Below are 12,454 nucleotides of genomic sequence, written 5' to 3'. Positions count from 1 at the left end.
AAAGGGCGCCCTTGAAGCCCTAATCAATAAAGGGTTCAGGTTTTTAGGCCAAATGTGAAGGGCATTTGGACTGACCTTTGTACAAAATGTACTAGTAGGTGTACACGAAAATACATTTCACGCATGAAGGCCTTCTATAGATAGCCGAACATTGTGCTTTCTTTGTCAAATAAGGTTCCAAGCATGCCCTGTTCTTGAAATTTTCCCTGTTATTAACTGGACTTGACAGAGTGGAGAAGCTGTAGATTTGTTGGAGTCCTTTTATCTTGTTTTACAATGTAAGAACTGGGCTTTTCTTTGCTTAAGAGTGTTTCAAGGAGGGATGAGATGGCGTGAGGGCTTTTATAGACTCTCTGTCTAGTAGTTTAGATCTGCTCTGTGTTTGTGTCTGTGATTGCACTGGCAGGGTTGCGAGGGGGATGGAGGATGGGGAGTGTTTGTGTTCGTGTATTGTGTATGTAAGTGTATAACTATGTCTATGTCAATAAGGATGAGCTTATATGAATTGGTGTACCGTGTAGAGCATATATCAAGTCATGTTTATGTAGTGTTTTCATCCATTCTACTTTTCAAATCAGTCCTTGAAAACTTCTACTTGGTACCTAATATTAACCAAAAGCTTCTAAAGAGGGTGTGTAGTTGCCTGTTTCTTTGGAAAATTCAGCTATGGAACAACGCATAGAGGGCGTGATAATTACAACGTTAAGTTTTCAGATTTTATTTGGTTTGTCAATCATGTTCCTCCCCCCCCCCCCCCCCCCTCTCTCTTCCTCTTCTTCTTCTTTCTTTGGCAAAGTTATGATGGCAAGTGTTTATTGGATTGCTTAATGACGAATGAACCATTGTTGTCACAGAAAAGAAATACAAGGTCAATATTGCTAGGTTTCACTATATGGTTGAAAGTGATGAAAAGTATGTACTTTCACTATATGGTTTATCATCATTCCTCTAGTACATATTCCAAATGTAGTGTCTAGACTTGCACTTAAGTAGTGGTAGCTGGGGCTATCTTCTTGGTGTCATTGTAGTTACTTGATGGTTCATGAAGATATGTATTCTCAATATTCAGCTAAACTTGGTTGAAACAGAAAAAAGAATTAAGGATAAAGAGGACACAGTTCAATTCTTATTTGTTCAAGTTAGATGGATCTTTTTGCTTGTAATGTTGTTGGTGGAACCAAAACATTGAAAGTTTTCCATGCTTTGTCTTGGCTCCCAATGAACACTGATGTGCTTGAAATACAACATTCTGGTCAACTTCTGTTCCACGGTTACAAATTGCCTGCCTTCAGGAGTATCTCTGATATTATGGCTTGTTCCTCCAGAAATTCTGCAACCTTGTACATTTGACACTGACAGCAAGTGTGGTGTCTGATGCGGTATATGACCTTAATGGCGAGATTGTTTAATGTGCAACTCAGGTATTCATTCACTGAAAAAATAACCACTCTTGTATTTACAAAGCACAAAATGATAGGCAATGCTCAGCAATCAAGAAAAAGGCAACTTCTACGTTTTCCGCACAATGGTATTGCTGTGCTACCAACAGCTGAAGCCCCAGTTAAGAATTTGGTCACGTCTGCCCAGCTGTTGCCCCATTGTTTATGAAAACCAATTAACGCCAAAAAATCTATATAAATAAACTTGAATAAAAGCATCTCATCAGAGAAACATGGCGGAAGGAAAAAATAAAAAACTTACCCACTTTGAGATTCAGAAAAGAGAGATGAAGTATCCGAGCCAGCCAAAAAAATTAAGGGCATAGGTAGAACCACATACATTATTACTGCAAGCAGACAATGCAATCGTATAATCGTCAGACACTAACGAAAGTTGTTGTACCATTTTGAGAAGGCATTGATGCAACAAAATTAACTAATTCTGAACTACAAAGGGCCTCTTGGATAGTTTGCAGACAACATGCTTAGCTGTTAATCTGGTTGCCACATTAAATATGCCCAAAAGAGCAAGTTGCATGAAACTAGATTCCAATTTTATCAAAATGGCAGGAGAATTCCAAGATATCAGTCATATGAAGTAGGCAATTATCAAGAATAGGTAATCGACATTGTGCCAAATATCTCACATTCTTGTACCTGTTAGCATTGGCCACCAATTGTTGTACAAAGCACATGCCTGCAACAAAAGTCAAAGCGATAATAAGAAGCAATGACCATGAAATAAAGGCCATAAGGCATCTTGCAGCTTCCTTATCATAGAACACGTAATAGATATAATTATATAACTAACGCTGCAATCAACACTAAACTTACCAATATCTGCAATACAATCCCCCCTGACTTTATGATATTAATTGGTATTTGATTGAGTTAAAAAAGAAACTTAAATTTTCCCTATGCAGTTAAAAAAGATAGCTGCAAAAGATGATATAAATGAGACATTAAATTAATTGACAAAGTGAAGGGCATAGAAATAAGCCACGTCATGATTGAGTGGTACAGCTATTCCAACAAATTTGTAATCCTTAATTGTAAAGAAAATTGATTATTTTTAATTTACTCCTTACCATTTTCTGCAATTCCTTTTTTTTTTTTGCTAAATTTGCATGCTGTTCATAGACCTCTTAAATCAATACTGTTCACATTTCTTTGATATTTCAAATACTAATTGGTCAGCAGAAATTAGTTCCATAGAGTTCGTTTTTTATTTCTTCATCAATGAAATCAATGATGTCCTTCCCCTCGTAAAGAACCCACAGTCTTTTTTTTTTTTTTTGTCATTTGTCATCATCTACATTTATATCTACTTTTAGTCCTAATCTAATCTATACTAGGGGAGGTAACCTAACAAGATCACGAAAAATCGATGAGAACTAAACTACCATCGGACCGTATGAGCACAAAGCACCCATATAAATCTTAAGCATAACCACATTAGGTGACCACTTTTGATGGGAGACGAAGGTTTGAACATTTAAACTCCCACCCGCACTAAAAGTGATGATCAACTCCCTAGTTGGTTTAAAGAACCCACAATCGAACGATGCTCCTTTTTATCTTTATCCCACCAAGGGGCCCACGGTTGAAATAAGGTTCCCGAAGACAATTGTGGGCGACCACAGTCTTCTTAATAGCTTCCATGATTTTATATTGTGGCCGTAAGGCAGCTCCGTCCCATCGCCACCCCCTCCCCATCCCCGTCCTGCTTTCTTGACAGGCTAATAAAAATATATTATATTAAATTTAATTAATTAAATAATTTATTAATATTAATATATCATCAAATTTTATTTTTCATTATAATTTAATAATTAAAATTTATAAAAATAATCAAACAAAAATTATTGAATACAATCCAATATAATGAAATAAATACAATTAAAATAGTTAAATTTTTACTTTTGACAGAAATACAATCACTAATTCATTATTTTATTTGCGCTTTTTTAAGAAAAAATATTATTATATTAAATATAATTAGAGATATAATATAAATATATAGTAAATTTAATATAATTAATTAATAATTTCTATTAGTATATATATTATTAATATAATTGATAATGATATTATAATACATATAACTAATATTAATATCATTATCATAAGTTTATAACTAATTAAATTAAATATTTTTATATATATAATTATATATATATATTTTTTTTAAATGGTGGCGGGCGGGGTTCCTCCCTGCGGGCCACCCTGTTGCCATCCTTAGTCTTGAGTTGCTTTTTCTGTTCCACTCCGAAGAAATTCACTTTCCTCTGCATCACATGTTCCTGGAAAACTCATAGCTTGGCTTCCATTTGATTCGGAACTGTCAATTTTCTTTTGGGGTGGGGTTTTCTTCTCATTCTCTTGTGCTCTTTCCACTTTAACTACTCAAACACGCGTTCATGTCTACACTGTAAATTTCGTCTACACCGCGTTGGACTGGCTTGTTTCTTGATATTCCATCCATTTTTATTACAAATACTAGTTGGTCCAAAGGGTCAAAAGAAAAAAAAAGCAGAAATTAGTTCCATAGAAGGAGGAGCTTATATATGCCATAATGTCAGCAGAAGGGGCAAAACATTTTGCAGTAATTTTATTTCTTCGTCAAAGAAATCAATAATGTCCAGTCCAACCGCGTTTTAACTTTATTCCTTCTACTTGTAAAGAAGGACCACAGTTGAAAGAAGGTCCTGAGACATGTGCAAACAGAGTCTTCTTAATAGCTTCCATGATTTTGTATTGTGGCAGGTAAGGCAGCTTCGTCTTTCACAATCAGATGTTTCTTGCTTTAGTTTCTTCTAATTGGTTAATTCTTTCTTTTTCTGTTTAACGCTGTTTTTCTTTTTGATAAATACTGCACCGAAGAACATCAGCTTATGAATCTGTATAACTTCCTCTTCCTTCTTCCTTTCAAGATATTACAACTGGACTGTCCTATCCTATAAACCAGAAGCCGCCTTCCCCGACATTCTTAGGTTAAAAAGGAAGACTGAAAATGGCAGCAACTGTTGTCTCTTTTGTTTCAAATCATCTCGCAACCTTACTCCGAGAGGAGGGAAGCCTATTGGGAGGGCTTCGAAAAGAGGTCCAACTAATCAAGGATGAGTTGGGGCATATGAAAGCTTTCCTCAAAGTGGCTGAAGCAAAAGAAGATGATGATCCCAGGCTCCAAGAATGGATCAACCAAGTGCGCGAAGCTGCTTATGACATTGAAGATGTTCTCGATGAATTTGTACTGCGCTTTGCTGGCTACCGACATCATGGATTCTGTGGCTCTCTTCAGAGAATTCTCAAAGCCATTAAGAGCTTGCGAGCTCGTCATCAGGTTGCCAGTGAAATTCAAAGCATAAAGTCCAGGATCAAAAATATTTCAGAAGGACGTCAGAGATACCAAGTTGAATTTGGCATCGACCACCGTGTCACTGGATCTTCAACCATGAACGACTCATGGCGCTATAGCAGGGATGATGCATTTCTAGTGGAGGAAGCAAAATTGGTTGGCATTGACCAGCCCAAACAACATCTGATTTCTAAGCTTCTCGAGGGGCACGACCACCAACTCAAAGTTATTTCAGTGGTTGGTATGGCTGGACTAGGGAAAACTACCCTAGTCAAAAAGGTCCATGAAGATCCAGATGTTAGAAAGAATTTCCCAGTTCGTGCCTGGGTAACCGTCTCTCAAACATGCGACTTTCCGAAGCTCCTGAGAGACTTGATTTGGCAGTTGCACAAGGAATTGAACAAATCAGTCCCACAATTCATCGAATCTATTTCTATCATTGAGTTGAAAAAATTTGTCAAAGATTTTCTTCAACAAGCTGGAAGGTATGCAATTGTGTTCGATGACGTGTGGGACGTGGAATTTTGGAATGAAATCAAATTTGCACTGCCTGAGGGTAACTACGGCAATCGCGTCATGCTAACAATACGAAAAGCCGATGTAGCCTCTGCCTCTTGCACAGAATCTCAGGATTATGTCTACAAAAAGAAGCCACTATCAATTGAAGATTCGTGGACCCTATTTTGTAACAAGATCTTTAAAGGAAATCGTTGCCCCACCCACCTGATGGATGTTGCAAAAGCTGTATTGGACAAATGTGACGGTTTGCCTTTGGCGATTGTTGCGATCGGTGGGCTCTTGGCTTCGAAGGACGTGAGCAGAATAGATGAATGGGAGATGATTCAACACAGTCTTGGGGGTGAATTAGAAGGCACCGGTAAATTAGAGAGAGTTAAAAGAATACTTTCTCTGAGTTACAACGATCTGCCTTCGCATCTCAAACCCTGTCTGTTGTATTTAAGCATTTATCCGGAGGATTATCTAATAGACTGCCAGACACTGATTCCCTTATGGATTGCTGAAAAATTTGTAGAATGGAGAGAAGGAATGAGTATTGAAGATGTAGCCTGGGGTTATCTTAGTGAACTCATCAGTAGAAGCCTAATTCAAGCAGCTAAAGTGTTTTATGAAGGATTGCCCGACAAGTGTCAAATCTATGACCTATTGAGAGAAGTTATTCTCATCAAGTCAAGGGAACAAAACATGGTGACAGTTACTACTGGACAACCAATGACGTGGCCATCTGAGAAGGTACGCCGTCTAGCACTCCATAGTAGTAGTAACAGCAGCAACATCCAATACCACCAACAAAGACAATTTTATTCCTTTGAACACCTTCGATCATTCATCGCAGTTAGTTCCACCAACCCATTACTGTCCAAAACTTTCCTATCTGAGGTTCTAAGGAGCAGTAAGTTGCTAAAGGTTTTGGATTTGAGAGGTGAAGAGATAGAGGAAACACCAAATGAGATTTTCAGCTTGTTGCATCTCACGTATCTGAGCCTATATGGTACAAAAGTGGCAAGAGTCCCGAGAGCAATTGGAAAGCTTCAACATTTGGAACATCTGAATTTGGGGGACACTGGAGTTAGGGAATTACCCGTGGAAATTCTAAAGCTGCAAAGGCTTCGGCATCTGAGAGTATACCAACAAGTTGATCCCTCAGATGAAGATATTGGATATCATGGGTTTAAATGGTCCGTCAAAATTGGGAGGGCTTCTCGCTTTACAAAGGTTAGACACCATAGATGCAAGCAGCGGGTCTGTAATAGTTAAAGAGATAGGAAAATTGACCCAATTAAGAGAGTTGTATATTACACAGTTGAGAAGAGAAGATGGAAAGGAGCTCTGCTCCTCCCTTGTCAACCTCACCAGCCTTCGGAATTAAGTGTTGATTCAGTTGGAAAAGGTGATGATTCTGAGATAATCGATCTAAATCATTATCAACATTCTCTTTCTTCTTCTTCTTCTTGTTCGTTTCTTCGATCTCTTCGTGTGCTAATTTATGCGTGGCCGCTTAGAAACGATGCCAGTGTGGACAACTCATCTTCAAAACTTGGTAAAAATAAATTGTACTGGAGTTCGGTTAAGGGGTGAGAAGGATCCGCTTGAATTCCTCCAACATTTGCCCAATTTGGATACAATTAATTTCTGTGGATGTTACCAAGGAGAAGGGTTATGTTTTCAAGGCTGGAGGGTTCCTAAAGCTGAGTTGGTTTTGTCGTTAAAGGGAATGGAAGGATTGAGATGGATGGCAGTGGAGGAGGGTGCATGTTCTCATCTCCGAACACTAGTTCTAGATCGACTTCCATCACTAGAGGACTTACCTTCGGAATTCAGCACATGAGCCATCTTCAAAGAGCTGGGTTTGTATGAGATGAGTTCTCAACTGATGGAAAAGGTTGAGAATCAGGAGGAAGAAAGTGAAAATTACAGAAGAGTGACACACATTCCTGAAATTGTCATTGGTTTCTATGCCAATGATGGGGAATGGAGAATCCGCCGGCTATGGGGGAAGAAGAAGAAGAAAACAATCCTTGCCTAGCACTAGTAGTAGCATCTCGTGGCTTCCCTCTCTTTTGTTTGCTACCCCCCTACTGCTCTCTCTTCTTCTTCTATTTTTCTGAGAAGTTTCTGATGTGTTCTATGTTCTCCACTGCGTGTAGTATGGTGCATTGCATTTTATAAACTGTTTTTCTTTAATTTTAACTTCAGCAAATGAAGCATTCTTACCTACCTCCCAACGATAACTGAGTCCAGGAATCAATTTGATATAAGTCTACATAAAGATTGCAATGGCTATAGCATTGTGCGAAATTTGAGAATGAATAATCTTCTTTTCACTCTTAAATTTAGATAACAAAAGGGTCTGATCCCAATATTGATTTATTTCTAAAAGTTTCTCTGGATTTGCCAATTTTTTAGGAGCATAAAAATAGGATTTAAGAAGCTCGTTAACTTCTAGCTGAGTATATGAGAAAAAAATAATAAACAAATAAAGGGCGACTTACAGGCTACAGCAGATGCAGCTCACCAAAGAGTTGAAGGCCAAAATGCAAATCCATCCATCATACTACATGAATAACTTGCCACAGAATCATGATGTTTATTCCTCAATCCAAAAATGTGTAGCTTTCTAGATGCATTTTTCCATACCAGATAGAGAAAAATAAAAGATGCATCAGATTTTCCTTGGTTTATTATACGTGGAAATAACATTGAAAATCTAACAGCAAATTCCACGTTACCCTCCTGTGATTTAGTATTTTTTACATAACTCCCATATAATTTCAAAACCTATATATAACTCCTTTATGATTTGAATTAAAGTGTCAAAGTGACGAAAATAATTATTTGTAATGAAGTCACCTAAAATGTAAAAAATACCCTTATGTAAAGTTAAAAATTATTTATTAATTAAGGGGGGTTATATGTATATTCTAAAAACTATAAGGGAGTTATATGGTAAAGTATTAAACCATAAGGGGATTATATGTTAAAATATAAAAATCATACAGGATTAGTGTGTCATGTATTTATAAGCGTAATTTTGACATTTTCAGAAGTTCCGTTACCAATGACTATTTCCATCACTTTGATACTTTAATCTAAACCATGAGAAATATATGTATAACTTCTGAAACCATACGGGGTTATATAAAAATCTAAACCACAGGGGTAAAATGTAATTTGCCCAAAATCTAAATACTCTCTATATGATGATCCAATAGTTAAATATCCTTCTATTTCTGTCCTAAAATATTTTAGTAACAAAAAATTAAATGGCGTTCTCGTCATTTTGCCCTCAACGAAAGCTATCCTCTTTCTTGATTTCTTCCTCAAATAAAACTGGATTGCCTAGAACCCCTCCACCCTTTCTCTCACTGGAAGTTCTAACTAGTTCATTTTGTGAGCAACATTACTGATTCACCACCAATGGGTATTTTTTCATGGTTCAAGGGAACCAAAAACGATACCAACTCCAAACCCGCGACCCAAAAATCGGAACCGGTGAAAACCCAATCCGCTTCTGAAGTTCCCGGCATGAACGGAGCAGTGGAGGTCCGACGGCCCGGCCCACCACCAGCTGATATCACCGTTTTCGAATTCGGTTCCGTTGCCGCTTCTGCCGATAATGTCACCCTCGCCGGCTTCTGCCCTGTTTCCGACGAGCTCGAACCTTGCCGCTCGGAGATTCTGCCGGCTCAAGGCTCCGACGCCCCTCAATTTCGCGTTGTCTTTTGACGGAAAAATAGTTGGCGAAAAGAAAGGGAGAATTTTCAGCTTAGCTTTTGAGGAAATGGTGAGGAGGAGTAAAATCCCAATCCTGAGTAGAGTTTCTTCAGTTCATATGGGTTTTTATCTATATTTAAAAAACAAAAAAGCTTGTATCTTTTTTTCTCTTTCATTTTTGAAGTTTCTCTGTAATTTAGCTCTGTTTGACGCTTTGATTAGAATATGATAAAGAGCTTTACTGCACTTGTTTTTCCTTTTTTTTGGTTGGGTCCAAAGTTGGGTACTATTGGCTTGAAAGCATGAGAAGGAAGAGGAAGAAGTAAATTTGTTGTGATAGATTGGTTATTGCGTTGTTGGATGATAGATGCACATTGTCTTCTGTTTCCTGCAATTTGCTGTAGAATTATTATGGAAAAGGGCGCCCTTGAAGCCCTAATCAATAAAGGGTTCAGGTTTTTAGGCCAAATGTGAAGGGCATTTGGACTGACGTTTGTACAAAATGTACCAGTATGTGTACACGAAAATACATTTCACGCATGAAGGTCTTCTATAGATAGCCGAACATTGTGCTTTCTTTGTCAAATAAGGTTCCAAGCATGCCATGTTCTTGAAATTTTCCCTGTTATTAACTGGACTTGACAGAGTAGAGAAGCTGTAGATTTGTTGGAGTCCTTTTATCTTGTTTTACAATGTAAGAACTTGGCTTTTCTTTGCTTAAGAGTGTTGCAAGGAAGGATGAGATGGCGTGAGGGCTTTTATAGACTCTGTCTAGTAGTTTAGATCTGCTTTGTGTTTGTGTCTGTGATTGCGTTGGCAGGGTTGCGAGGGGGATGGAGGATGGGGAGTGTATGTGTTCGTGTATTGTGTATGTAAGTGTATAACTATGTCTGTCAATAAGGATGAGCTTATATGAATTGGTGTACCATGTAGAGCATATATCAAGTCATGTTGAAATATATGTGGGCAGAGAAAGATGTGAGCCTAAACTCTTCATGCTTTTTAAGTTGCTTTTACATTTGCTTGGTTTGTTTGTCAAATAAAATTGGTATTAATTGGTATTTGATTGAGTTAAAAAGAAACTTAAATTTTCCCTATGCAGTTAAAAAAGATAGCTGCAAAGACGACATAAATGAGACATTAAATTAATTGACAAAGTGAAGGGCATAGAAATAAGCCACGTCATGATTGAGTGGTACAGCTATTCCAACAAATTTGTAATCCTTAATTGTAAAGAAAATTTATTATTTTTAATTCACTCCTCACCATTTTCTGCAATTTCTTTTTTTTTTTTGCTAAATTTACATGCTATTCATAGACCTCTTAAATCAATACAGGTCACATTTCTTTGATATTACAAATACTAATTGGTCAGCAGAAATTAGTTCCATAGAGTAAGGTTTTTATATCTTTCTAGTTGAACTTTTATTTCTTTTTGTGAATTTGAATTGAATAATGTGAGGCGTATTATTGAATTTGGAATATTTACATTTTTTTAAGTTTTATTGAGGTTAATAAAAAATGTAAATGATCTATACTGCTTAATTATCTTAGATTGTCTACTTAGTTGTCTATTGACATTCAATTGATAGAAATAGTTGGATTCTTTTATTTGTTCTTTTCTTTTAGTATTTCTTCATACCGATAAAAAGCACATAATTATATATCTGTCACATGATATTAATATCAAGATTCTTCAAATGAATATGGACTCTTTTCTTCTTATATATTTCTCTTTTTTTCCAAGAGCATCTATTTTTTTTATACTAATATTTTTTACGATATCAAAATTGTGGCTAATGCAATTGGTCACATAATTTCAAGTAAGAAATTGCTTTGGATAAGAAACTTTGACACATATAGGAATTGAAGATGGAGTACAAGGGTCACTAAATAGTTTTAATAGGGAGATTTTTCATTTTAATTACCATTATTATTGAGGTTTTATCATTTGAAATGTTTCATATTTTTAATTACTACTGACAGGTGCCGAACCTGTACAATAATAAATACTTACTCGATAAAAATACTAGATTTTGTAATTAGCGTGTGAGAAGTAGGCGTCGAATTCCACAGGGACTTGGGGATAATTCGTTTCTTCTAGAGTCCAAGTATGGGGGTGTTTGGATTAAATGCCTAACTAAATAAATTAACTGCAGAAAATAATTAATTAAAAGAAATGATTGGGGAAACTCTAGCAAGGTACCACTTCAGAAATTGGTTCAGGCACTATCAGATGCAGAAATAATTCCCAACATAGTAATAGATTGTTATAGCTTGCTCATGCACGCGATAAACAACCAAAAAAAAAAAAAAAAAACCCTTTTTTCCTTTAAAATTTCTCGATAGCTAAGGTACGACCGTTAGCTATTTCTCTAACCCAATAATAACCCTAGGTACGACCGTAGGATTTAATTCCTAGATTGCATTAATAATTAGAAAGGCCCAATCCTAACCAACAAACACGCTACGAGGGTTTGTTTAAATTAGATCATATGCTCCCCTGACATAAACCCAATTACGCCAGTTACTACTGAGGTAGAGATAACGAACAATTACGGATTCAATTACCCATATTTAGCAAAAATAGCCTATATGAATAATTAATTATTGCGCACTAATCAATCATACACAAGGCCATAGCAATTAAAATCAAGGAACATATAAATACCAATAAATGAAGAAAATAATTAAAACAGATTCGATCTCACAGTAATTGTCGAACCAAATCGTCAGTTGTCCCCTTGACTAGAAAAGCTTAAAACCACGCCTCATGCAGAAAATCTCCCCGTTGGGGAATATGCGAATACCTGGCGTAACTGTGTCATGAGGCCAGTCCAAAGAAAGAAACTAACTAAACTAAAAAACTAAAACTAAAGCCCTAGATATCTCTTGCTTCTGTACGTTGTCCCCTTTTAAAGCAACAAAAGAAAGATGACTAAAAGCTATCTAGGTGGTCCCCACACATGTGGACAAAGCCTCCCAAGTATTTCTTGTTCCAAGTCTCACTACGTTGCTTTCTTTGAAGCCCAAATGACCAAATGCCTTTCACTAGCTTGTGGTCCCCCACCAATTCAAGGGCCCAAGGATTGAAACCCTTAGAAGTCTCCATATTTTTCACAAAGTCCCTCCTTTTTGGTAGTTTTCTGCTTCATTCCTGAAATTGATTCCAAATACCAAATATGAGTAAATATCAGCAATTAACACAATATTTGTCAGGGATAGAAGGGAAAATTAATAATAAAAATACTAACAAATTATACCCTATCAATTCCCCCCACACCTGAATCATGCTTGCCCTCAAGCATGGGAGCAGCAATTGAACACCAAAATTTTGACAATGGCTATCGCTCTAACTACCTAATTGCCAAGATACCAAGAAAAATAATAATCAAGCATCAATGGTCAAGTCCAAGAAACATCA

At 36.8% G+C, this 12,454-nt stretch overlaps 2 protein-coding genes across 2 annotated transcripts; both read left to right on the top strand.

The window, feature by feature from the left end:
• Positions 1–4,452: 4,452 nt before the first annotated feature.
• LOC113758813 (disease resistance protein RPM1-like) lies at positions 4,453–7,342 on the top strand. Its single transcript, XM_027301534.1, has 2 exons — positions 4,453–6,531; positions 7,199–7,342. Exons 1-2 carry the CDS (start codon positions 4,453–4,455, stop codon positions 7,340–7,342), a joined length of 2,223 nt encoding a protein of 740 aa, XP_027157335.1.
• Positions 7,343–8,633: 1,291 nt separating this feature from the next.
• LOC113758816 lies at positions 8,634–9,276 on the top strand. The gene has a single exon (XM_027301537.1). The coding sequence runs from the start codon at positions 8,734–8,736 to the stop codon at positions 9,040–9,042; it is 309 nt and encodes a 102-aa protein (XP_027157338.1). The 5' UTR covers positions 8,634–8,733; the 3' UTR covers positions 9,043–9,276.
• Positions 9,277–12,454: the final 3,178 nt, after the last annotated feature.

Source organism: Coffea eugenioides, unplaced genomic scaffold (genome assembly GCF_003713205.1).
Source record: "Coffea eugenioides isolate CCC68of unplaced genomic scaffold, Ceug_1.0 ScVebR1_743;HRSCAF=1473, whole genome shotgun sequence".
NCBI lineage: Eukaryota > Viridiplantae > Streptophyta > Magnoliopsida > Gentianales > Rubiaceae > Coffea > Coffea eugenioides.
This window is presented reverse-complemented; position numbering and strand designations above follow the sequence as displayed.

Coding starts and splice junctions, on each gene's coding strand:
- LOC113758813 (XM_027301534.1), top strand. CDS start 4,453: ATGGCAGCAACTGTTGTCTCTTTTGTTTCAAATCATCTCGCAACCTTA. Junction 6,532..7,198: donor GGGCTTCTCGCTTTACAAAG/GTTAGACACCAT, acceptor CTGATGGAAAAG/GTTGAGAATCAGGAGGAAGA.
- LOC113758816 (XM_027301537.1), top strand. CDS start 8,734: ATGGGTATTTTTTCATGGTTCAAGGGAACCAAAAACGATACCAACTCC.